The sequence below is a fragment of the Gouania willdenowi genome, chromosome 9 (genome assembly GCF_900634775.1).
Source record: "Gouania willdenowi chromosome 9, fGouWil2.1, whole genome shotgun sequence".
Lineage (NCBI taxonomy): Eukaryota > Metazoa > Chordata > Actinopteri > Blenniiformes > Gobiesocidae > Gouania > Gouania willdenowi.
Genome location: NC_041052.1, coordinates 29,238,101 through 29,266,097, shown reverse-complemented (window position 1 = coordinate 29,266,097; position 27,997 = coordinate 29,238,101). Strand labels below are relative to the sequence as shown.

General features: G+C 39.6%; 1 protein-coding gene across 3 annotated transcripts; it reads right to left on the bottom strand.

Annotated features, from left to right (window-relative positions):
• Positions 1-4: 4 nt before the first annotated feature.
• Positions 5-27,993, bottom strand: LOC114470337 (poly [ADP-ribose] polymerase tankyrase-1). 3 transcript variants are annotated; one of them, XM_028458495.1, is made up of 29 exons: positions 27,475-27,993; positions 25,235-25,459; positions 22,018-22,113; positions 21,691-21,727; positions 21,209-21,284; positions 17,696-17,716; positions 13,687-13,781; positions 13,525-13,591; positions 13,004-13,190; positions 11,304-11,425; positions 11,072-11,163; positions 10,801-10,879; positions 10,548-10,719; positions 10,341-10,420; positions 9,358-9,503; positions 9,088-9,253; positions 8,697-8,916; positions 8,431-8,540; positions 8,057-8,245; positions 7,612-7,858; positions 7,439-7,521; positions 7,204-7,324; positions 6,996-7,093; positions 6,719-6,793; positions 3,446-3,551; positions 3,146-3,332; positions 2,879-3,035; positions 1,047-1,078; positions 5-879 (listed from the first exon to the last, which is right to left on the bottom strand). In XM_028458495.1, the coding sequence occupies exons 1-29, from the start codon at positions 27,953-27,955 to the stop codon at positions 864-866; spliced, it is 3,783 nt and encodes a 1,260-aa protein (XP_028314296.1). In that variant the 5' UTR covers positions 27,956-27,993; the 3' UTR covers positions 5-863. The 3 variants fall into 3 exon arrangements, with proteins under 3 accessions (XP_028314296.1, XP_028314294.1, XP_028314295.1); XM_028458493.1 differs by having other exon boundaries at positions 5-1,078; positions 27,475-27,992; XM_028458494.1 differs by lacking the exon at positions 17,696-17,716 and having other exon boundaries at positions 5-1,078; positions 27,475-27,992.
• Positions 27,994-27,997: the final 4 nt, after the last annotated feature.

Sequence of the window (27,997 nt, the reverse complement as noted above, 5' to 3'; positions counted from 1 at the left end):
AAAGTGTCTGCCAAGGGCTGTTAATGAAACATTTATTTAAAAAATGATAATCGAGGCATGAGCAAAAGATTTTGATGTCATTTACAGTTAAACTCAGAGACATTGTTAAACAGAAACAGTTATACACATCCATTTACACAACCTGTACAAATGTTGAATACTGCAAGCTTGCAGTTTCACACCACAATAACTTAAGTAGGCTTCTATGTAAAAGTGCAAATCCTTCGTCGTGGGATGGCTGTATAACCATGGCAACAAAAATTGTAATTTGAAGAGCTGACATGGAAAGCATTGCACATACGTGTCAATGTATACTAGATCTACTGTGTAAATATTAGTCTGTAAAACAACTTTTTAACCTGTAAATATGCCTTATATAGCACTGCTTAGCACATGCCCACTTATATACACATCAGTATCATGATTATAACAAAATAGTCTCTGGCATTGTGAATTGAGAAAAAAAAAAGAAAAAAGCATCATATCAGTCAAGTTTGTCCAGTCCTGTAAAAAAGTTTGCACAAAAAAATAAAACATACAACTTTTCATTTCATGTTTTAGTGTTCTGGGGCTAATTGTTTAAAGGTAACTATTTGAAATTCAGCATAGCAACATAGCCATATCACCACTACACTTGGTAGTGTTACAGGTAGGAACTGAAATAACAGTTTCCACAAGCTATTATCTATACAGAATGGCCTTAAGAAGGGTTGGTAGCAGTCCGCAGATGTTCTAGTTACAGAGTGATAACAAGCTTCCTCCTGAGGATTGAGAAGTGAAGGATGAGGAAGTGCTCAAAGGACCGTCCCATGCACACTACTTGGCATCACATGTTTCTGTACTAACATGCAAATAAAACCCTGTCAGTTCACTTTGAGAGTGCAACAGCATAACTATACAGCATAACTGCTAATGAAGTACTGGTCACCATGGTTACTACAAAGGGGGCCAATGGAAATGTGTTTGGAACATGAAAGGCGATGTAGGGTAACTAAGACTTCTGCTCTGCTCCTGCTGCAGACTGTGCTGCACTCTCTGGCTTGAGAATCTGGTAGGTGATGAGGTACTCTGGGAATGCCTGAAAGGAAACACATTAGCCAATCAGACACTTGGACCAAGGCACTGCCATGGAATCCATGTGCCAACCCATACGCCATGGCTGTGACATGATAATAGTACACTGTACATAAGCAACAAGAATGTATAACAACAATCCATCCACTCGATCAGTGGTTCTCAACCTTTTCAGCCCGCGACCCCCACTGTAGCTGAAGGTGGTTGAACACAGACATGAACACTGAAAAACAGTCATATAAAGGGAATAAAGGGGACAACTTTTGGGGGCAAAATGATGGTCCATTGTTCTGTGACTGTCAGAATCACATTTATTTATCCATCTAAATAATATCTCCTGTTATCCAGAAGTTCATTATTATTTGCGCCACAATATATAATCATCTTAAAGCTGATTCCTTTGAAATGCGAAAAAATACCTAACTAGTCTTTTACTATGGTGTACTGCCGGAGGTCATTCATATACATTAATGTATACAAGTCCATCCTTCATCCTATAGACCCCTATACAAATGGAAATAATCGCCGAGTGCGCACAGCCAATAGGCCTCGACTTCGTGGAGCGAGGACTGTCAAGTGAATGCTGTGTAAACTGTACACAGAAATTAGGCTGAGCAGTATAGCGTCATGGAGGAGCGCTCCAAAACTCCAAAGTTACCCATTCCACGACTGCCAACATATAAAGCTTCTACTAAAAAAAAAAAGTCCAATAGAAAGCTTGTGGATAAACGTCTTTGTGGCCGCAACAGGATTTGCTTTTCAAAGGTGGAGGGACTTGATGCTTTTAAAGAAATACAGAACAGACCAGGATTTGATAAACATTTCTCATGGACAGGTAATAAACATGTTTTAATCAAAAGTTATGACACTTTAACAATAAATGTGAAGTTATGCAACTTTATGTTTTGCAATGCGCGTGCACAAAGGTAGAGGTGTAGCTTCTGGCAGATTGGCAGATAGGCAGAGGAGGAATTAGAGCTGTTGGGGGCGGGACATTGACATCAGAAACTCCGGATAGCAGCTTTAAAGATGTGGTGGAAAAGGTGGTAAAATTGGATTTTAAAAACCACAGAAATTGTTTCAAAGTTGCAAATTAGAGTGGCCAAAAACGGACAGAAAAAGTGGTAAAAAGGGATCAAAATGTCAATATTGGCTTAAAAATGTCAGGAAAAGGTAGGAACAATTAGTTAAAACTGGCAAATATTGGGCATGTCATGAATGTAGATTGGCAAAAATAAGCATGTCATTTGGTAAAAAAAGGTTTTAAGTGACAATAATGGGTCAACATATGTGACGTTATGTGGGAAAAGATGTCAAAAGGGTTTATAAGTGCCAAAATGTCATGAAAGTGGAAAAAATGTGCAGAAAAGACATTGAAATTTGAAGTGGAAGTGGCAGAAATGGGAGTAATGTAGCAAAAATGCATTAAGAGGAGCTAAAATATGGCAAGTTTATGGAAAGTTTAGCAAACTACTCCAAAAGCAAGTTTGGTGTAGCTGCAGAAAAAGGGTAAAAATAAGCAAAAATGAGCTCAAATTGTTAAAAAAAATATTTACTTTATTAAAGGCATCTGGCGACCCCAAGGTTGAGAACCCCTGCACTAGACACTAGATTACCTTTGAGTTTATGTTGTGTACATTTAAACGTTTACTGTTGTGCATTGTGTGTATTTGTTACAGCATGCATTAGTTGTGTGTGTTTTTTTTTTGCATAGCTTTGTATGTTTGATAATGTCTGTGTCCATAGCTTATGTAGGAGGTGTGTATTGTATAAAAGCATGCATACTTAGTTATCCTTTGTTTACCTGCTCTCCTCTGTAGATGACATATTCAGCATAGGCAAGGCCATTAACACTGGGACGCCCGATCACTGAATGGTGTCCTGGGGGAGCGTGTGCCATCTTCATGGCACTGAATTGTAAGAAGGACTTGCCTAACGTCACTCGGCAGAACAGCATTTGCCTGAAAGATCATAGAGGGTACGAATGCTCAGGAATGAAAGAAAAAGCCTTTGTTCAGATAAATATTAACACCAGGTTGATATCTAACAATAAGTCATGTGATGGTCCAACCTGTGGCAGAGGTAACATGATCTGTCTTTGTGCGTTGGGCAACCTGTGCCTCCCCCGATGCCATAGACGTACTGATTACTCTTTGAGGAATTCTCTGCAAAATAGATTCCTGCTCCAAACATCCCTCCAATGTAGGCGTGGCGCTCATCAAAGCCTTTGTGGATTATTGCATTAATGAAAGGGGAACCTGAGGGATAAAAGGAATGAAATATTTCAAATATAAACAAATACTGAAAATAAACTATAAAACAAAACAAAAAAGCCTCATTGACACAAAATAAGAAATGTAGATGTGGCTACCGTGAAACAACATCCGCTCGTTGTGGTGGTTGTGGTTTTCATCAGCAATCTCCTTTTGCCGGTGTGTGTAGCGTTCTCTAAGCTTTTTATTTACCACCTTTTGAATCTGTGGATTTAAAAAAAATGAAATATTTCAAATAAGATGCTGAACTGAGGTCACACTTAGACATTTGTAACCATTTGTACTAGGGATGTCCATTTATCATGGGGCCATCATGGCTTAGTTGGTAGAGGGCTCGTTCTTTGATGGAGAGGTTGGAGGATTTGCTCCATGTATCACAGTGTCCTTGGACAAGACACTAAAACCCAAAGTTGATCCTAATGATAGATTAGCGCCTTGGATAGTAGCTCCGTTCCATTGGCGTGTAAATGTGGCTGATATTGTTAAAGTGAGTGTAAACCCCCAGGTTTCTGCTGATCTGCCACTAGGGAGGACATTTTAAAAAAATCCTTGATTATGGCCATTGCTCCATGAGTAGTTAATATACAGCCAGTCACAGCAGCCCCGCCCCCACAGTGCTGCACAGTCAATGAGGGCTGTGACAGGAGGAAGTACAGATCCCACCGACCAGGTTTAATAGGAGAGGCGGGGCCAACGGTGACAGTTAGGGACAGACGGTGGTGCAAATGATGCCATATATTCCGTCTCAGCCAATAGCTAAATTCAATTGCAATAGCTGGCGTTCAACCCCTAAAGGCAAACTAAATGCGCAAAATTAAAATATTTTTACTAAAATGTTAAAAGTTGGACTAGGATCAGAATAGTTTATTTTGCCAAGTACAGTTTAAAAAAAAAAAAAAAAAGCACATGGAATTTGACTTGGTAGTTGGTGTGCAAAACAAAAAAATAAAAACACAAGCCAGCAGCAATAATAATAATAGTGATAAATATAAAAATAAGTGATAAATAAAGGATAATGCTTCGGTGGTAAAATAAAGCACTAAAGCCTGTTTCACAGCATAGGGTAATCACGTTGTGTGTGAGCAAGCGCTACTGACAAGTTTTTTTTTTTTTTTTTATCTTTGTTCTAGCCTTACTTTAAAGCTAAAAGTTATTTGTTGAATTGGTGAAGGGTCATAATGAATGTAGTTAGAGGGTTCGTCATCCTTGGTGACTACTACTCCACTAATAAACACTCACACACACTGTAGAGACAAGAAATAACATTTTATTCAAAAGACTGATTCCAAGACACGCTTTTCAAATTTAAATGAGTTATTATGTGGGACCTGCAGTAATATTGGAACAAACACACAAAAACAGGAGGACGTGCGCGCGCACACAAGGAGGATACACACAGTAGAGTTTTAATCATTCCGGAAAAAAAAGACCTGACCTGAGAGAACAAGGCCTGAACCTGTCTGATCGGAATGAAGCCGATGTCTCTTTAAGCCCGACGGGAGCCTGTATTAAATAGAGGGTGCGGCTAATATATCGGTTTCTTGATTATGCAGATTAAAAAGAGAGTTAAAATAACCAATGAACGCCTGGAAGTCCCTTTTGTGTCCAAGTGTGCAACAATTATTACGGCGGTACCGATTAAAAAAGGGAAAAAAGAGAAACAGAAAATCCCTCCTACGTTGCTGAAAAAGGAGCGTAGGGGGCGCCGTCGCTCCATAGGGGAGCAAAATTACAACGTCAGGGGCCACAACGCTCAACAGTAGTGATGCAACGATTCACTCAACTCCCAATACGATTTGATTCATGATACGATTCTTTCACGATTTATTTTACAAAATGGGACTGTAGACAAACGATGATTGAAAAATATTCCTTTATTTTTTGGGGGAAAAAAAAAACTAGTAAATACTGTACTATTTTCCTTTTATTTTTCATTGTCAAAAAAATCCCTTGATAGACTATTAAAAACAATGCAATTTAACTAAAAAAAAATCTTGAATGAAATAAATAAAGGAATAATACAAATGAAGAAGTCTATTAATTTAAATTCTGGTTCTATAGTAAACAATCCAAAACTACATAATAGTTATTTTTCTTTTTAAAAGTGCAACTGAAAATGTATTTTGTGCCTTAACAATTGGCCTTTAAAAAAAAAAAAAAAAAAAAAAAACAGTTTGTTTGGACCAGCAGAGGGAGCTGGTTAGTCAGTTGCCATGCAGATATTCTAGCAGTGAAGAGGAGATGCTATGCTAGCAGACAGAGCTAATAGAAAAACGTGACTTTTACAGATATTCACGTAATATTACAGATATTCTTTCGGTGCTAAAAGGGTAAGGAATCATTTATGAACATATTTAAGAGTAGAAGGCTGCCAGAAAGAAAGTAGTAGCAGATTCCGCCTGCCGCCTCAGCATTTGGACAAGGATAAATATATATAGCATCCCTACTCAACAGTGCTGGAGAGAACCCTGCTGATCTTATCAATTTTTTCCAATAGGTTGGCAATTAGCATTTGGATGTGCTCGGCTGATTCTTACATGTCATTGTGACATGATCACATGCTCGATAACTTGCTATAGCAGCAACTATGGAGCATCACAGCAGAAAGATGCCGACAGTAAAAACTAAAATAAAAGGCTTAAAAGTTGAACAAATATTTGGTCTGATTTTCAGTTGGTTGACAATGTACGAGAAGCAGTTTACTCCCCCAACCCAGCGAAGACTTTGGAAAAAGACCATGTTTACAGATGCATTACACAAGGAAAGCGAGATACACAAGGATAGACTGCATTGTGACTCTTTTGCAAATGTTCTGGGATCAACATTTCATATTTGGTCAGGACACTGCACCCTCTCTTTTGCACAATTGCATCTAACGTTTGACGTCATAGAGAGACTAAGAAACATCTTCCTTCTGCAGGGACAACTTGAGGAAAAACATTTTTGGATGATTTTTCCATCATTAGTAAAATAATAAAACAACTCTCCATTGTGTAAACAATGACTGGACATCTGTGCTCCCTCTCTGATCTAAGACAATATGTCAGGAGATTAAATAACGTCTAAAAGTAATCATCCGTTATCTCTTATCCCTTTTTCAGGGAATATAAGTATTAATTATCACTAAACTATTTGACTATTGACTTAATGTGTTCATATTCTGGGAGAATTCATAAATGGAAAGTAATGCTTCTGCATCTGTGGGTTGCAGAAAAGTTTTCCAACAAAGCAATCCAATTAAAGTGTCAGATCAGGAAATACCCAAAACTGAGGATCGAAACATTAACAAAATTGGGATTGGGAAGGACACATATTTTAAGGCTTTTTCTGCAGACAACAAAAAATAGATGAATAAACAGTGATGGTCAAACCTTGATGATGTTGTATCGACTGAAGACACCACCTGCGTTGCCTCCGTCTCTGTGCTCTCTGATGGTGCTCTGCATCTAACAAAGGCAAAACAGAGAAAGAATTACAATAATGTATCAAACCTGGTTTTTAAACTCTGTTGGTCCAATATACATGGTTTGTGAATAGTTTCACAAAAAAAGGGGTGGGGGTGGGGGGGGGGGGGTTACTAATTAGGCACTCTAATTGAACACACATACACACGCACACGCGCGCACACACACAAAGAGATAATCTCACCTCCTCCTCCACAGACTGGTACTCCTTATCATCAGGGGCAAGATCTATGAGGATTGTGCCCTGATTGGCACAGTGGAATGTCAGGTAGGCGTTGGCACCTGAAAAAAAAAAAAAAATTTAAAAAAAAGAGTTCCAATGTAAGACAGTTAATTAATTTGGACAAATATGACAAGGCTTCAATGGAACCAAGTGGAGAAAAAGCCCTCACCTTGCTGGCCGCCCAGCAGCCTCTCAACACCTTTGATAAGCTTGTGTCTGTGGCCATACGCATTAATCCCAATCTCCTTTAGCTCCTCGTGACCCATGTCGGCCAGTACGTCAAGTGTGATCTGAAAAAAATGAACACAACAATATATAAAAGGTTGTTTTGCCCTGTTCTGGTAGAAACCGTTTAGCACCAAACAAAATAGTAACAAGGTCTATAAATCAAATCATCTACTGACCTGTTCCCTCTCAAAGATGTCTCTGAGGTGCTCCAAGCCCAGACTTTTCATGAACTGACTGATGTTCATGTCCAGCATTGCCACTGAAAAATCATGGAAAAAAATGTGTTATGATCAAAAATCTTCCACTGAATAGCTTTAGATGAAAAGAAATGATTCCAAACAAAACATACTCTCCCCTTCCTTGCGATCTGATCCTGTGGCTCCATCTGCCACTCCGGAGGTGCTGGCGGCAGATGCAGCAGCCAGCTCAGTGAGGGGCCCAGCCAGGTTGTCGATGCTGCTGGCGGCTGACAAACAGGATGGTGTGGAAGCAGGTGATATGACGGAGGCGCTAACGATGGTGGCCTGAGGCTTGAAGCAGCTGGGCAGGGCGTCTGGTGGCATGGCGTCCATCAGCAAAGCTCGGATGTCATCAGCCTGCCATGACAATAAAAACAAACCCTGGTTACAAAGATCAAAAAAACAGATGGCTCTGGTACAAATATGTATAGGCTTCTATAAACTAAGGTGTAGTGCTCCTGCAATATGTCAAATATAAATTAAAAGAAGGTTTTATGTTGTGTTAAACATTCTCAGTTCTTCTTTGTGTAAAGATAACCTGTTTGTTACATTTACCGTGGCCAAGTCCAGAGCTGTCTGACCCTCCTGATTCTTCATGGTGGGGTCGGCTCCATGAGCCAGCAGCAGAGCACAGAGCTGCGTGCGACCCTTTTGGGCTGCTTCATGGAGAGGTGTGAACGCCCATTTGTCTGTAGCATTCACGCAGGTATTATACTTGATGAGCAAAGCTGCGATATCCACGTGCTGAAAGAAAGATGCAACAACAGGGCACAACTCAAATTAAATTACACCCCATGACAATGTTTGATTTATCTGCTTTTTATTGTTTGATTTATCTGCTTTTTATTGCTTGTGTGTTAAAAACCTCATTCAGAAATCAATTTGCACACAAAGAATGACATGTTTGACAACATGTTATCAAAACTGACCCCATAAGATGCAGCGTTATGTAGTGGGATAAGACCTCCTTTATCCTGTGCATTGACATCAGCTCCATGCTCCAGCAAATACTCTGCTACCTCTAGGTTGTTGTATCCAGCTGTGGAGGACCAAGACAATGTCTTAACATCTGATATACCAACATCAATACATTTTACGTTGTTTACATATGTTGAGAGGAAGCCATTTTTTAAATGAGGAATAAGCTTCAGTGGAAAGTACGACAGCCTCACAGAAATGTTGGAGCAGCCCATACCTGCGAGGTGGAGTGGAGTGGAGTTACGACCCTGGGTGTCCCTGCAGTTAATGTTCTCTGGAGAACAGAGTTTCTGAACTCGGGCCAGGCAGCCCTTCTTAGCAGCATCCAGCAGAGCTGCATCACCCCTCAACAAGTCCTGGATGTCTGTGTCTCCATCCTTCACCATGTCCAGCGGCATGTTCCCATCACGGTTCTTCTTGGATGGGTCAGCCCCATGCTGAATGTTTAGGAGAGAACATTACTATTAATTCTTTTTCTAATGTACCACTGTACAATGTTGAATACGTAGAGATGTTATTCTTTTACAATGTGCCATTATAGCAACAACCAGTGTGAGACACAGTTGGACAAAAAAATAAAACCTAAGACCATTTCAAAGATTCTTTACTTTAAGCAGAAGTTTGCAGATCTCATATTTTCCTTTGGCTGCGGCCTCGTGAAGCGGTGTGAACTTCCAAAGGTCGGCAACATTCACAGATGCGCCATGCCGCACTAACAGCTCGGCTACTTCATAGTGACCATAAGAGCATGCATTGTGGAGGGGAACCAAGCCACTGGTGGAGGAGGAGAGGTGTTAGAATTTTGGTTTTAGAAATACACACACACACAAAAAAAAAACAAACCCTGAAATAGTCGTAGTAGTTATTAAGAAGCTCACCCCTTATCTTTGGCGTGAACATCTGCTCCATGATGGAGCAGGTACTCAACAACAGCCACTCGATTGTAACCAGCAGCAAAGTGGAGAGGAGTTGAGTGGCGGCCTTCTAAGTCCCGGCAGTTTACATTCTGGGGTGTGCAAAGTTGCTACCAAACAAAGACAACATGACTGATGTAAATCAACAGTCTAACAAAGCAAAAATAATGCAGTCAATTCGTAAAGTTGTAAACCATTACCCTAAGGTAACATTATTTACTGCTAGAAACCTCTCAAAAGACAAAAAGTGTGCAATACAACCCAGGGTTGGGGCCAATTATAATTGTAATTGCGTAATTGACAAATAATTACAATTATGGCGTAATTATAATTGTAATTTTAAAAAACCTGTTGCTGTCGTAATCACAATTAAATTGTAATTGAGTTTAGAAAATGTACTTTGTAATTGTCATGACAATATATATAAAAATATGTCAAATATAATTGAACGCAAAACTGGGGAACCATGTTACAGCTCTATGAACAGTTCTACACATATGTAGTGAACAATGATCAAAATATGTTTCATATTAAGCTTTCCCACATTTTACCATTAAAAAAACATTAAAACCTATAATTTCATTGATTAGGAAGCCTAACAAGGTAACCAATAGATAGGAATGAAATTAGATGATAATCGTTTTTAGTGGATTTTACAGCTGATATAGGACCCGTTATCATAAGAGATGCTAACAGGAAGCTAAAACAATGAGGAATGTTAAATTTTATTAGGTTATTTATTAAAGGCTCAGTAATTGTTATTAATTGTAATTGAACTGTAGTAAGAGAACGTAACTGTATTTGACTTTCTGAGAATAAAAAATATTTGTAATAGAATTGTAATTGACCATGGATAATTGAAAACATAATTGTAATTAAAAAATGTAATTGATCCCAAACCTAAAACAACCTCAATAGTATGTAAACTACATTCATTGTGTTCTCACCTGCACAGTGTCCAGATCTCCTGCTTTGGCTGCTTCTAGAAATCTGTAATCCACATCAGAATTTCTCATGGGAATGTTCTCTGTAGAGAAAAAAACGCAAACACTTTTACCCAATATTTAAACTAAACAATGTTCATATTCAAGGTCTAAATCTGTTGTGTGATCCAAACTGTGTCAAATTTAGGCAGAAAAAAAGCGATTGCTAACCATTAAGAATCTGTTGTACGGCTTCATTGCCCATTTGAGCAGCTGTGAATCCCTGTAATGAAATAATTGAAGGGTCGGCGCCGTAGCTCAGCAGTAATTTGCAGGTCTGTATGTGACCGGCCAGCGCCGCTCGGTGGAGAGCCGTTTGTCCCAGAGTGTCCACAGCGTTTACCTGCAATCACAAGAAAGCAGCACAAGTTTGGCTTGAGTCTCTTTTTAACTGATAAAACAACACAAATGTGCTGACACAAACCTTTGCTCCATGCTTCTGCAGCACCTCTAGGATGTCGTTGTGAGCTCTCTCAGCAGCCACGTGCAGTGGAGTCATAAAGCTAAAGAACATCAAAAGAATTTTCTGATTCAATTTGGTACTGGAAAGACACTTTTAAAAATCCCATTTTTATAGTTTACATCCTCCTCGTAGAACTCTACTTCATTCAAATACAATCATAATAGTTGTAGTGCAGATTTCCATGAAGTAGATTTCAATAATTTCACCTTTAAAAACAGAAAGTGAAACCTACTCTTTGTTCTTATCGTTGATGTTGGCACCTTTACGCAGCAACAGCTCCGTCACCTGTTTTCTCTTAGGGTGAGGCGAGGCCACCGCACAGTGCTGGAACATTGAATTAGTCATATGTTAAAGCTGTGTTAATCTCATTATACAATACATTTAAAAAGGCTGGCAGGTTAACTTAATTCACAACATTGCTGATGTGAAAAAAATCTGAGCTGGGAGGTGTAAAGAGCACTGACCAGAGCCGTCTCATTAGTTTGAGGATGTTTGAAGCTGATTATCTCCAGAACAAGTGTCTTCTTTACTTTGGCCATGTCAGCTTCTCGGGCTGCCTGCAGCAGGGAGTGACCTTTGAACTCATCTACATAAGAAAAAAAAGAATAGATGAAATGCTTACTAGCTTTCAATTCATTCTGCAGTAAAACAAACAGGATTGTCAGTTTGGCCCCGTCCACAAGGAGTCAAATCAAAAAAGCTTTCCCCTAAAATGGGTAATTATGTGTGTGCCTACATGAAAAGGCAAAAAATGGTATTGTAAACATACCAGGCCTCTATGTGGCGCTGGTCAGCACCACAAAATGTTTATGTGTCCAGATTATATACAAAGTCAATGGATAGATGCGTCCCAGAGGCGAAATCTTTCCTGTGCGGCGGTGCGGTCCGATATGCACGTCAGGAGCCTTGGCCTTGCGAGCACGCTCCCAATTTTTCGTCATAATCGCAGATTCGCAAGAGTTGAAAATATTGAACTCCTGCGACTGTTTCGCATGACGAAAGCCAATCAGAGCCTTTGTTGAAGATGACGTCAAGCCGTCAACACGGACACCGGTCTGTTCACCCATTCAACCATGAAGTAGAAGCTGTGTGTGACCACCTGGAGCTGTATGAGACGACCTTTATAACCGGGACCAGACTAGAAAGGATTTGGCGTGGAGGAGAATCAGCGAGTAGTTTTTATCTTTGAAAGTCGGCACTGAGCTAGGATAGCATTAGCAGCTAATCACACCAGCTTTTTTCACTGGTGGTTTATGTTTATGAGAGGAGAAAAAGGAGCACAGCTCCTCACTTCAGCAGGCAGTGAAACTCACCGAGTTGGATGTGTCGCTGGTGGGCGGGGCTTCACTTCAAACAAACATATGAAGTGAATGCAGCAATTTTTTGATCCTGCGAAACGTTTCGTGACGCCGACTCATCCTGTGCCGCAGAAGACGCATTTGGTGTGAATGGAGCATAACGCTGCCACAGAAATACACCGAAACAGAAAAGGGGAAACTGAGTGAACGGCAGCCTCTATTTGCAAACATGTCTGGATTAGGAGTGGATGTTTTTTCTATTTTTCTACATTTGGTCACAATGAGAACCACCAGATTATTTTTAAGGCTGTGCTGCACTTTCTGCATGACATTGGAACGTACAGGAGGATCTAGTCGTTACGACCAGTGGAGGGTAGTAATACGGCTTGTGGCGTCCACTCTGCCGTAAATACAGAGGAAGAAGAAGACACTTGAGGATACGCATAAATCAGGACATACAAAAGAAAAGAGGAAAGAGATGGAGACAAAGACATGACCGGAAATTTTCTTGTGGACCGACGACGAGGTAGAGCTGCTGCTTTGTTGCTATTATTATTATTATTGTTGTTGTTGTGGGGGATCGGACATGCAGGTTAAGAGAGAGGTGAGGCTATGGCGTCATTCTTTGCAGAGTATGCGTATACGCCGTTCGCACGGCGCCCCAGCGGGTGGCGTTCACAGACTTTCCCACTCTGGGACCTGTTTTTCAGAAGTATTTTATTCGGCTTTCAAATCGTCGTTGCTGTGTGGACACAATGCATAAGGATAGAAAACTTCACCGTTTAAACTAGAACTTGTCTCCATGTGGACGGGGTCTTATTCAATATCGGTTTCAATGCATCTACTCCGCCAGAGGGAGAACTTACATGTCAGCCTTTCTTTAAGTTCTGGGGTTGGCGCCATGTCTACTGCGCTCTTGCTGTGGCAGTTGAGCAGAGTGGGGTCTGCCCCGTGGCTCAGCAGCAAAGAACAAACCTCTACTCGGTTCTTGGATGCAGCCTCGTGAAGAGGAGTGAATTGCCACAAGTCCATTGCATTCACACAGGCTCCATGCTGTGGAGAGATAGCAAAATGTGTTTTCAAAATGTCCCAAAAAAAAAAAATTAAAAAAAATCAAAAGATCAAAACTATTCCTAACTAAATCGGAATTCAGAAAATGAGGAAAGACAAGGATATAAAATACATGTTTGAAGTCTTGGGGAGTTTTGTACAATTTTCTAAAATGTAAAATCAGAATGAAAAAAAACTAGGCTGTAAACAAAACAAATCATTGTTTCCCCCAGCCTATATTATATCCTATATTCCAATAACATGTATAACACGTTTAGACCAAGCAGTTACTTGGCTTATGAATCAAATGTAAAATAGGTTCACATTACAAGCTTACTTTTAGCAGAAGTTCAGTGACCTCAAAATGGCCATATGAGCAGGCATTGTGAAGAGGAACCAGGCCACTGTAGGAAAAAAACCCATAAGATAGTTGTGAACCATTCTTCTGGCACAAATGAAAAATTGAAGGGTAATTCTAGGAAGAATTTAAATGTCTCACCCTTTATCCTTAGCATGAACATCTGCACCATGCTGGAGAAGGAGCTGAACGATGCGAACTCTGTTGTAGCCTGCGGCCAGGTGGAGTGGTGTGGACTGAAAGAGAGGACAGCCCATCAACAAGGCCCTGAAAATTCATCGTCAAGTGCTTTCCATGGCCACAGGAGCAAGGGACTGATTAGGGGCCAAAACCATAGTGCTATAGTCAACTTTGATTGGTGAGTTGCAAAAGTGATGATGCATGATGGCTCAATGGAGGTTTTGTGAAAAATATTACAGCTAGTAGCCATCTTATATCCAACTTGAGTACCAGTAAATGATGGTAGGAAACCTCAATTTGATTACCCCCAAAATTGAAATGTGAAGCAAGCAAGCAAGAAAAAAAACAAAGCAGCATAAAAAAAATATTCAAACTGACTGGTATAGGTTAAGGTTGGGTTACAATAACATGCTTTTTATTACGGCTATTCTTAAGGCTTGTTCCAGAGGTTAACTGAACCGTTCTTTGTAGTGGAGCTGAAAGTAACATATTTTCCGGGCTATTGAACGCACCCCAATAATTTAGCAATTTTCCAAAAAAAATCCACGCAAAGGCTGCACCGTCACACTGGCCGCACTCTATGACTCGGCCAATTAGGCGGGCTGCAATACTCCCGTTCATTTTAACGGAGATTTCCATGTATTCTGATCAGTTTCAAATGATGTGTTTCCTTAACATGAAGTCACCTCCTCACTGCCCAACGTCTAAAAAAATCAGTCAATTTACAGCTTTTTATGGTCACTTTCTACTGTAACCAGACTGATACACCGCTTTCTCAGTTCTTCTTGCGGTGCACTACCACGGAGCGATCACGTCGAGCCTGAGTCAAAATATAGAAGCGATCACTTCTGAACAAACTTTGCCATGATGAGGGCATGTGCATGACAAAATGACTGATCAGAATGATTCAGTAGGAATGCGCTCAATTAACAACAATTTAATTGGTCAAATGTGTCGGAGCTCAATTTTTTGGCGGCATGAAGCTTGTAAAACTGGGAAAAATCCACAAATTAGCTGCGTCATTGTTTAAGCCGCAGGGTTCAAAGCATGGGAAAAAGCAGCGGCTTATAGTCCGGAAATAACAAGGTTAAAGTTAGGAAAAAAAAGTGAGCTCGACGGAAAATTAAGGCACAACTTTTTGTCACCAGAGCCACATGAAATAAAATGTTACAAACTTTTCCAAAACACATGAAACTGTAGCAAAGTTATATGATCGTCAGCCATCCTGGATAAGTCCCATTGGTGATTTGCCACATTAGATTAAATCAAATATAAAAGCAAAACTAATGGAGGCATCTTTGGCACAATCAGCTCATGTCCAAATGAGAGTCAGAGACAAGCTTTGAGATCACACTTTCTGCACAACACTAGATGATGATTTAGTAGGTAAAATATATAAATATATCAACTATATCACTAAGTTAATGAATTCAAAAGGGTGGAGAACAATATATTTTAAAAGTGTATACCGTACATTTAATCTCTGGCATAATCCCCTTCATTTTGGCTTTTATTTCATTGTTTTTATTTTTTATATAAAAGTTCCATTAACGGGATAGTTTGTAGAAATTCAGTTTCAAACTTTATCCTTTTTTTAATTAATTTAAATTTGGGATGTGGATTATAGTCGAGATCCACTGACCGAGAGAACATATACACTAAATATATGCAAGGCAGTTTATATATGAAACAACAATTTTTTTGTACTAACTTGACATAAGTTAAAGGAGCAGCTACTTAGCGTGGGATGCAAATACAAAACAACTAGTGGCTACATTTGGTTCATGTTAACTCGAAAGACTGCATTGTGAATAGAAATGACCATATAGTAAATCCCAACCATAACACCGCAATGAAGCTGCTTCATGAGCATTTAAGAGGCTATAGGTATGGTGTATATTTTAGAACATTCTTGGGTATCAGGAAAACATCTGTCATTTGTCAAACCAAACGGACACATATCTCAGCAAAACCTCAGTCAAACCAAACGCCGTCAAATGTCACGGCCTCAGGCTTCAAAATAAAAGTAATCAGACTCAACAGCACAAAGTTGTATTTTGAAGAAACTTGAAATACACATGACGTCATCAATATGTGCTGGTTTCGATACGAGAGTAAGTTGAAAGCTGTTATTTTCTATTTATTTTTAAAGGTTAAAGCTAATATCCGGAATTTCTGAGAAATCTATGTTTATGTATCATTCTTTTGAAATACAAAAAAATACCCAACTAGTCTTTTACTATGGTCTACTGCTGGTGGTCATTCATATACATTAATGTATAAAAGTCCCGCCTTTGTGCTATAGACCCCTATACAAATGCAAGAAAGCACCGACTTCGCCCAGCCAATAGGCTTTGACTTCCTGGAGCGGGCCACTATCAATCAATGTGAATGTGCGTGCACCGTAACAACAGCAACCAGGTATCACTGAGCAGCATCATGGAGGAGCGCTCCGAAACTCTAGTTACCCATTACACGATAACCAACGTATAAAGCTTCTACTAAAACAAAAGTCAGATACAAAACTTGTGGATAAACGTCTTTGTGACCGCAACAGAATTTATCTCGGAGCTGCTTTTCAAAGGTGGAGGGACTTGATGCTTTTAAAAGGATTTCGAACGGACCAGGATTTGGCGACATTTCTCATGGACAGGTAATAAACATGTTTTAATCAAAAGTTATGGCACTCTAACAATAAATGTGTAGTTTTTGTAGTTATACAACTTTTTTATGTTTTGCAATGCGTGTGCACAAACATAGAGGCGTAGCTTCTGGTAGAATAGCAGAGGCAGGGGAGGAAGTAGAGCTGTTGAAGGCGGGATATCAAGACGTTCTCTAAGAAACTCTGGATAGCAGCTTTAAGATATATCTTAACCTTTTTTAAAATAATAGGAAACAACGGCTTTTCATCTTACTTCTTCATGTGTACTTCTGGTTCCTTCAAAATAAAAAGCCATCCCATGTTTTGCGGCCTGAGGCTGTTGAGTCTGATGTCTTTTATTTTGAAGCCTGAGGGTGTGTCATTTGACGTTGTTTGGTTTGTCGGAGGTTTTGCTGAGATAGGAGTCTGTACCTCACTCCGAGACCAGAGTATGTCCTAATATTTACACCGTATATATACATATATATATATATATAGGAGAACTGATGAAACAGCTTCATTTCAGCCAAGAAAAATTGGTGTTAGGATGAGTAAATCTTACGAAGCTAACCTCATTGCCAATCATATTCAATTACAGACAAGCATTTCAGAGTCAAGCTTACAGTTAAGGAGGGGAACTCCTTTTGAGCTCCATGTAGTGGCTTTTTAATAAGACACCTAGGTGAGCCATCCAGCAGCAGTGACAAAACTACATCCATTCAATTTAAATCAAAGATGCATTATTCAGGTTTATGATGGAGCAAAATGTGGTAATTATTACAGCATCACCATAGAGGGTAGCAAAGCAATGGAATGACGTGGAATGTAATCCATTCAATATAGCATACCAACTGAGCAAAAAGAAGGTTTAAAATTTTATAACAAGTTCAAAATTGTTTTTAAAAAAATGTATACAGACAGGCCATCAGGCATGCATGAGCAATAATCAACATTTAAAATAAATAAAAGCCAAATCTGGTCTATGAGCAGATGATTAAAGGGGGGGAGGTGTGGGTGAGAGTGCAGACAGCTGAAGAAAGCAGGCTGTGGATATTTTCAGCTTTTGTCCGAGTCCAAAAAGATGAGTGATCACCATTAACACCAGCACCACACACTCACTTGATCCCATGCCACACTTTCACAAACACACCCTCACAACACAGGAGCATTAGGGCAGGATACATGAGTGACCCGAACACCCAGGTCCATGATGTGCAATTAACAGGTGACAGTCAGCTTATTGGTCAAATGAAAATGATGGATTATAAAAATAAACAAAAAGATCACAACAGTGCATCAATCAAGTGGCTGTTATCAAGGTAAACTTACCAGCATTTTTTGGGACGTTGACTGATCGACAAATGTTGCCAGAGTCACACGGAAAACAAAATAAAACAAAAATTACAAAATGACAGTATCTTTATACAGCAATCCCTCTTTCACTTAAAGCTAATTTCGGCACAACCACTACTACAAAAGAGACAAAAGAAATGGGAATAAGGGTAAGTAGTTCGGTGTAATGAGGGTCAGCTATCTAAAACAACTAACATAGCAGCTTTTGAGAGATTACTTGATTTTATTTTGAGCCATAAAGATTAGCAATGGTGCTTTTGCTTACATTCTTTTAACACTGGAAGAACACTTAGTTTGGATGTTTTGTCATCTTAAACTTACTTCAAATTTGTAATAATTGTAAATGCAGAAAGAATGAGATAAATAACACCTCAACCGTACAAAAACGGTGTCAGCATTGACTCGGGTCGGAAAAAGAAATAATTGTTCCTGAGGACCTTCAATTTTTGGCGTGTGCCGTTTACAACAGTAGAGGAGTAGCAGAGTCAAACACTGATCAACTAACCTTACAACTGTTAGCTACAACAGATAGAACTGTGACATGTAACCGTAACCCTGGACCAGTAGCAGTCAGAAGATAATGGGTTACAGGGTCATTGCAAAAGCACCATTGCAATCATGCAAGCAAATAAAGTCATGACATAAAAGAGAGGTACAATGTCACCTTTTTATAATACCATTCAACCCACCGTGACGTAACTAGTGCTCACCTCAACTGCATTAAGAAACATGCAGGTACATCAGCACGTCAAACAAACAGCTCAGGGTTGAGCTACATTTACATTTATAATGCAATAAGAAATAAAACTCGAGCAAGTTCCTTTACTGTACAAATCCAACTATTATTGACGGAACATATGATGCATTTGAGTCCATGGTTTAATCTAGCGATGCACCGAAATGAAAATTCTTGCCCGAAACCGAAAATGAGGGAACTAATGGCGAAATCCGAGTTATTACTCCAATTATTAGTACCATTGCATTTATGTGTACTAACCTCACTATAATCAAGGCATTGCAATAACACAAATTAATATTAATGCTTTAAAGAATAAATCAATTAAGTTATGAAAATATTAGGACCGTGAAAATTAGCACGTTAACAATTTACGTCAGTTTTTTCATATTAACGCATTAAAATCAAACTGACGCATTGATTAATTTGACCACCGCTCCTTGCCTAGGCACAGTACAGAGCAGAGTAAGTAATGTGCCGTTGTCTCACAGAAGAAGACACTTCTGTTTCCTGTAGCTAATGCTGCAACAGCCTGAGCTAGCATTGAACACTCAAAACACAAGCTTCTAAATGGATAGTTTAGCTTTAAGCTATTGCCAGAAGAGGACACACTTATGTGTGTGCAGTATTCGGGTTCAGCGGCGGTGACGTCAGGCAGACCCGGCGGGCTACGGCAAACAACTCTGGAGGAGAAGTTTGGTGCGAGAGGGGGAACGCTTTCCAAACACATTAATGACAAGTTAACCAATGCAACTTCTTGTTGGATAGCTACAAATTTCCGCCCTACAAATATTGTTGAAGAGTGGGATTGCGTCAGGTACTTCAAAATGTAAAGGGGGACACCACTTATAAACTGCCATAAAAACCATTCTTTCCAAAATCGACATGCTGTACAGCAGACCCCAGATGACAGGTGGTTATTTTGTTTGCAGAGGGTTTTATACTGCCAGTCAACACAAACTAAAATGTTTATCTTGACTCCCACTCATGAGTACATTAAATAATGTACAGGATCATAACTGACTGGGCTGTTGAAAGATGATAAAGTGAAATATGTTATCTCATAAAAACACAAGATCACAGTGAAGTCTGTTTCTGACAGTCTCTCACTGTGGGCTCTGCTCTCCTTCTCCTGCGGTCTGTGCGCTTCCCCAGGCGGGTTCTCTGCATCCTTTGCAACGTGGATTATTTCTTGTGCACGCTGCTTTATTCTCACATTCAATAAATGATAATCATAACGCTATGAAATGCCGAGGATAACAACAGATCTGGTTGAAACGTGCTGACAGACTCTAAAGCCTAATTTTCCTGTATGCTTCCGATGCAATGTTAGGATTTTTTTGGAGGCACGTGTAAGGCTCTGTAGGGTGTGTAGGGGTCTGTGTGACGCAGAATCATAAATCACATTATAGTGTGCTTCGTCTCAACCTCTGCTCAGAAGATGCTTTACTAGTCAGATCTATATACGTCCTCACCGTAGACACTATGGCAGCAAGCGAGTGCTTGCTGCAAGTTTTGCTTGCGTCATCACATTATCCTATTTCAGATGAGTGGTTTAGATGATAAAATACTCTTTTGGGCCATTTTCGGCTGAAAGTTTTCGGTGCATCACTAGTTAAATCTTTTATGATGTACATGAGTTTAAACTAAATACATAAAAAACAACAACATATAAATGTGTATACAAGGCCCTTTCATTACAATTGCACCTACAGTATTAGGTTAATGTTTCAAGCAGAAAAACAAGGGGAGAAATACTCTACAGTGCCTCTGCCATGACTGTTTTTTCTCCAGCCCAATGTGGCTCTTCACCCAAAGGAGTTTGACACCCATTGGTAAAATAATCATGCACTGACCCTCTCCTGTGCCAAAACAAACTACATCATAAACTCAGTTTTGATCAAGTCAAAATTTGTGCCATGAAAACAAGAATAATTTTATTGTACAGATAGTGAACATAATCTAACACTTCTAACCACAGCTGTCTAACAGTGCAAATATTAGCAACATTTTTGATATATTACTTTTCCTAATACTGCTAATTGTTTTGTTTGATTCTTTTCAATCTTAGTTTTACCAAATTAACCTAATCTTTTTACACAGAACAATAAGAAGAAACTAAAACTTCAAATAGAGAAAGACATTTATGTCACAGCTATTCTGCAGCATTTGAAAGATTCAGATTGAATGACCTCACCTTTCTATTTTTATTATATTTCAGCACTAACTGATATCACTTCAAGTTTTGACAAATATGGACTTCAGAAGAAAAACTGTACAGGACATGGATGCTTTTGTACATAAACCCAGTTCAGGATTAAACAAAGCTTTTTCCCAGCATCTGATATGGATAACCTATTTGAGGCATGAATAGATATCCTACTATCAGACAATGTACTTCCATAAAAAAAAACACCAAAAAACCCCAACAAGTTTTAACAATGAAACAGAGAACTCAGATTTGTAAGATAAACCTATACACATCAGTGAGAAGTAATAGGGCTTGTATGTGTAAGTTACATAATTTGAGAAAAGCAAATTATGCCTAATACTCCTAGACAAAATTCAAAGATGCAAATGTATTGTACACCCTCTAATCAAACAACATACACTAATAATTAAAACCACAACAGGCTGCTGACTAACTTCCTATCCAAGCTTGAAATCCTTTATGCTTTTCTTTGCCTGCACAATAAATTGTAATCTGAACAAGACGTCTCGTGTGACCAATGAGGAAGATGAGGATTGCTTACCTTGCGACCATCACTGGCATGACAATTTACATTTAGTGGAGTCAGCAGTGCCATCAGTTTCTCTTCATTTCCACTCCTGATATTACATGATTGGGGGAAGAAAAGTAATTCATTATGAAGCATTCCTGCCAAAATGCAGTTTCAATCAGCATGTGGAGGTATGAGAGTTAAAGTTTTTTAACCACTGCACTGTTACAAGAGATCATCAGGTATGCTGTGGAGCTTCATTTATTTTTTAGGAACACATATTCAACAATTATTGCAATCACTTTGCTAATGTCATTATTCTTTTTGTAGCATAAAAATAAAATATTCTTCTTTTATGCCAGTAAGGAAGATCAATAATGCTACAATGTGGTCAAAATTGTTGCCTGGTGTGCACTTTTTCCAATGATCATGATTGATAAAAATAAGAAAACATGTTTATCAAGGAACAAACCATATTAGACAAAGCTTAGCATTTTCCACAGAGATCAACTCACCGTGCTGCTTCCAAGAGTTCGTCCTTCTTGTATTCGCCTGGATAAAAAAATGCATGCTGACGTTAGAAACTACAATAAATGTTTGCTTGGTACATTTTTTTTTGTGAATTAGAAATAAATTAATATTTTTCCATATGCAGCTGCTTATGACAATGATGATAGTGATGAGAAACATTTTATGATGTGGTATATCCATGGTTCCATATTGTGTTAAACAAACTTAAGCATAGTTAAATGAAAGGATAATATTTTGTCAACTAAATCTATCTCTAATGATGCATTTCATCACTGGCTGTAACACATTACAAGTGTAATCGGGAGACTGACCAGTGAGCACAGCCTTGGCAGAAGGGTCTGCTAGATCCAGAGCAGATTTGCCATCAGTGTTGCGAATGTTGGGATCAGCACCATGTTGGAGTAGCACTGCATTTAAGGCAAGAAATAGTTTATTATTACTTTCCTTGTTCAACAAAATGAACTACGTAAAAAAAAACAAAAAAAAAACAAATGCTCACTGGGCTGTATTCTCCCACTGCACGTAAGTCAAAAAAGCTACACAACAGCAGCACTGTTTTTTTGCTGTGTGCAATTCTGCCCCTGGACCTAAAGCTGCAGTATGTAAATTTTTTGCCTTCATTTAGCCAAAAATCCATAATCACCATTGGGCACATTGTAATTCTAAGTGTTTTGAGTAGACAGTGGACCTCTGTACCTTCTCTTGGCTCTATAGTTAGACTTTAGAAATCCAAAGGGTGATGCTGGATTTCAGCCAATCAGAGATCTTTCTACAAACAGAGTGCCCCATTAGGCATTACCATTGGCTGCTCGACTGAAGTCAGAGCGCACTCACATACAATCGATAGTAAAAGTGCAATGGTGGACGTTCCAGCAGAAGTCCCCATCGCAGCGTAAAGCACAGCGGTAACACGGCAAAGAAAGCGGTAAAAAGATAGAGGCGTGGAGAAGCAACAGAATAAAAACTTAAACATATTCTGGATGAATGGACTCACGAAGGTCCCTCTTACTCGGTATGTGGGGCGGACTGCGCTTTCAATATGCACGCAGTCTACACCACATACCGAGTCAGAGGGAGAGTGATAACAGACGGGATAAATCGCGTGTAAACCTGAGAGAAGAATATCCAAGGTGCAGAGAACAGATGCAATTAATTTGCAGTCTGGGTGTGGAGTGTCTACTCTGCTCAGCTGGGCTCGCTGCGGCAGTGGCTGTGAGCGTCTAGTTACTGCCCTCAGAGCAGCGTGTGATATGTGCTTTCATGTCTCTAGAACATCAGAAAATTCTCCAATAACACATGATAAAGTCCCTACATTTGCCACTAGTCTATTGAAGAAAAAAGTCGCCAAGAGTTCCACAGTTGTACGTGTTCACAAGGATACCAATAAGAGACGATAGGATTTCAGACAGGGAGGGGAGGGGGGGCCGTGGTTGTTTCTCACGATGCCACATACTGCAGCTTTAAGTCGTCACTGTATGCCTTGATCCCAGTTACGCACTCTGGGTAGAATGACCCTGAAATGTGGATGTTTCCATACAAATCTGGCCTAATGTGGTTCTCCTGATGCCTTAAGTTCTTTTCCTGGAATAATTGCAGCGCCCTGGGAAGGTGAAACATATCGCACTAAAAGTTTGGACACGATTACATGATGTTTTTTAATTCTAATTTGTTATTCCGAATTAAATTATTCTGAATTAGTCTTATACTTCGTGTTTACATGGAAATAGTCATTCTGAATTGAGGTTTACATAGAAAACAGGTTTATTCAGCTTTATTCAATTCTGCTTTTGATCTGGGAGTTGGGAAGGGTTCTGATTGAGGGGGCAAACGCGACGTATCACGTCTATCGGGAAAAACACACAACAAACCTTTTCTTTTCAGCTCCAACATAGAACACCACATGATAAGAACCGTTTTCACTTTTATTTTGATTGTAGTTTTTAAGCAGCATCTGGACAATAACACTGTTTCACCTTCATCCTTGGAGCAGGAAAAGAAACATCCATGTCTACTATGGCTCTTCTTAAATAACTAGTCCCGACTCCAGTCAGGGCGGCCATCCTGGACTATGTCGTCACCACCACATCATCGCAGCAAGTTGCGCATGCACAGAAAGACCGGAATTAAGTGTTTACAAGATAGAGGAATTATTTAATTTGAAATAAACCAGCCACCTAATTCGGATTTAAGTTTAAATCAGAATTAAATTTGCATTAGGAATTAATTGTTTACATGCCAGTTTAAAGAGGATTTAACTTTTATTCTGAATTAAAGGGCCTATATCATGCTAAATCAACCTTATTTCATACCTATATCATTATTAATCAACCTAGGCCCTAGTGGTTAAGGACGCTGGGCTTGTATTCGGAGGGTTGCCGGTTCAAGCCTCACCGGGGCCGTCACTGTGGGATGTTGAGCAAGTCCCTTAACCCCGAACTGCTCCCCAGGCGCCGCAAAATGGCTGCCGACTGCTCCTCAGGGATGGGTTAAGTGCAGAAGACAAATTCCAATAATGTACTAACATTACATGGCCAATTAAAGGCGAAAGCCCGATTTAATCTTAATCTTAATCTTAATCTTATTGAGCTTGTAACCTTGTTACAATGTTAATTTGTTATCAAAAACACCCACAAAGTATTATTGGGCTTCCTTCCTGCATCTCTGAGCAATCCTCACTAATCTTGCTTTCTAAGCTACTGCTCTGCCTTCTTCTGAAAAACGAGCGGCCAGACTTTTGTGATGTCACAAAAATCTGAATCGCCCCTCCAGGAAGTGCCTGCTGCTGGCCGCGCCTCCACAGTGAACATACACGCACACTCTCTTGGAGCTAAAGGCATGCAAGCTACATACACGAAATATGTTCTCTACATTGAACCCCTACCTGAGGAGCAGTGGGCAACAACGACGTAAAACCAAGGGAGAAGTTCCATTTTTAGTATCTGTTATATCACCTCGTATCTCCTTAGACTTGATCTGACGTGATTGTGACACAATGCGACACAGCGGTTGGACAAAAAGGATTATCACCTTAGATGCACTATTCCTTTATAGTAGTTAATAAAGATAAGCAGGAGAAGAAAGTGACTTAGCAGCTTAAGACTCTGGTGTTTGAAGCAGCTGAATTATTCCGCTACTGCTGCTGCTGCGATAAACACAGCCTTAAGTGCTGCGACGGACTCACAATCACAACAGCCGCTTAAATAGCTATGCGTTTTACTGTAATGTGCAGTTTTTTTGGATGAAAACAATAACAACAGTGTGTGGATAACAAAAAGAAAATTGCTTTGGTGATCACTGGTCTGCCTCGTTAAAGCGAGGCATGAAGTCAGCGTCTACAGACACGTCTACTCATGAATATACATAAATAGGCTCCAAAACTCCAAATTTTAGAATTTGCCTTAGCAACATCTTGATTAGGTCAAGCAAGCTTTTCAGAATGAGAAGTCTTGTATTTCGTGTTTCCTAGCCTGAACATTGGCATGATTTCCATTGCTTGAGCTTCTTGAAATAAACACCAGAAACACTTACCAATGCACACATCGATCTTTCCTTTAATGGCAGCCTCGTGTAATGGGGTGTAGTTCCAGTTGTCTCTGGCATTAGGGTCTGCACCTTGACACAGAAGAAGACTGACAACTTCGGCGTGCCCGAAAGAGCAGGCGTTATGTAGGGGAATGAGACCACCGTCATCTCTGGCGTGAACATTGGCTCCTGTCTGCAGTAGGTGCTCCACCACATCTTTTCTACCAAAACCTAATGGAAAAATATCAGAAGTTAACATCTCTATGTTTAATTTGTAAGACCACTAAAACTTTATACAATAATCATCTTAATATATTACGAGTTTCTAGAATTATTTGAACTTTTGAACCTATGGATGAACATGTTATACTTTCTTAAAAAGCCATAACCATGCACATACTGTAAGTGGCAGAAATGAAAATATCATAGAAAGTACTTTTAATTAGGACCATATCGGTAAGTAAATGCTCTAAAAATTTTGGTCAGTAAACCTCAAAGTGACTCAGACCAATGTCCAAAAGCAGTTAAAGAAACAACGTAAAGAATAAGCTCAAATAAAAGATACAATTAAATCAATTTAGGCTGTCACAAGTTAATAGACCTTTTTAGGAGTGTTACGAACCCCCTCGGCACTTCTATCCAGCAGCTGACAGAACTAAATACTGACAGCAAAAAAAAAATAATAAGTGAAGTGAACTTGAATACAATTTATTTGTATTAGTTTTTATGTTTTTTTTTTCAGGATCTTGTTATTTATTCTCTTCAGTTGTAAAATATTCATGTTTAAATTAAACCAGTGGTTATTTTGCACTTTAAAAAATATTTTGTGGTTTTATTGGATTTATCAATTATATTTTTAGGGATTCCATAGAAGAAAATTCTTGTTGAAGGTTCAAATGTATGTAACACATTGGTTAATAATAAATGGGTCAGTTTTTCTCATACCCACTGTTGCTCACTATTGTTCTCTGTTTGTGCAACATCACTTGATCAAACCTCTAAGTCTTTTACTTCCACATTACAAAATAAGTAATAAAAGTATGTATGATTCATGCTGATATTGTATCGGATTGATATTGACAACCTTACTATGCAGCTCAACTCTTCCTTCTCCCTACTGGGTTTACTGGTACAATGCTGCCACTTTCCCCATAACAAATAAACTGCATCTGTGGCAGGGTTTCCCTCAAAGCCGTGGCAAGTTGACCCAACATTTTGAATTACTACATTTACTGTGTTGTCTTCATCAAAATGTAACCAGTGTCAGAAATTGTACCTGTACTACAGCACCTTTAGACCTTGTTGAGAATATTTGTGAATGACAATAACTTGTCATGAGGATTTGTTTATGTAAAATGTAAATAAAGATGCACTGTCACATTTTTGTTCTGTATACAACATAAAAAAACTGGTCTTGACAATAAGTGACATTTCTTACTAATAATTATTTGGTGAATGTGACGATACGCCCGATGTAAACAAATTGTTCAGTTATTAGATCTCAGTACATCATGAAAGGGCAATTGACTAAACATGCCGCATTGAATAATGGAACCACGATAACACAGATCAACAACTTGAAGGAAAAAGTTTCAAGAACGTGTCTATTCGTGCTATTGGTACGTTTACCAAAGTACAAATACGTAATCTTAGGTTTAGGTTATAATCCTATATAGCAACAATTTTTAGGGGTTAGGGTTAAGCTTAGTCTTAGTCACGTGACCTAAACTGGCCAATGACTGACCTATCACGTGACCTAAACTGACCAATGAGGGGCGCTGAGTACAGATAGAATGTAAATATATTGATACGGCAACCGTACGGATAGCCACTGCCAAGTTTCCAACACCTTGTTAGATCTGTGCCACGGTTAGAATACATAGAGCAGATGTAAACAGTGTTCCAAACCGAAAAGTGACGGCGTTAAATTTATCAAGTTATTTGGTTGACATAATGTCTGTTTAAGTGTGTAAAACTATTAATAGTTTAACTTCTTACAGGTTTGCTTTTGCTGTGTTGACACCCTGGGCAACTAAATGCTAAGCTAGTCTATCTAGTTGGTTAGGGGTTAAAGACAGACCATTACAGCCACACAAACTACACGTGTATTAAAATTTACCGTACGGTTTAATAATGGTAAAGGAACTAAAGAGCAAACATTGCCATTGTAAATAGAAAGCTAGTAGTAGTTTACAACGGATTTTGGTGAAAACAAAATCTGACGTGCTGTTAGCTTAGCGCTTTACCCGCAGCGAAGTGAAGCGGTGTAGATTTCCGTCCTGCCATGTCCTTCGCATTCACGTTAACGGAGTCAACTAGCCTCTTCACCCGAGATACGTCTCCGTTACGACAGGCCTCGAACAGCTCTCTGAAAGCGCCACCGTTTCCACTGCTGCCATCCGTGGGGCTGGAGGCTCCAGAGCCGGGGCTTGACACTCCGCTACCACCGCCAGACGTCGTCGTGTTGCTGGAGCTCGCACTGCTGGCGAGCACCGCGGCGGGAGGGTCCGGGGAGGCCAGCGCCGTCTCTGCGGCTCCACCGCTACATTCCCTCTCTGTCTCCGATGCTCCAGCCGCGGAGGTCAGAACCATTGATGGAGACGCCGGCGAAGCCCCCGATATTGAATTGTTTCTCGGTGGAGAATGTAACACACTCTGTTGTTGTTGTTGTTGCTGCTGCGAAGACCGTCGAGACACCGCCATTACACCAGTCCTCATCGACGGCATCAAGCAGAGCCTCGTTTCCGGCGAAATAGCTGTGGTTTCCTG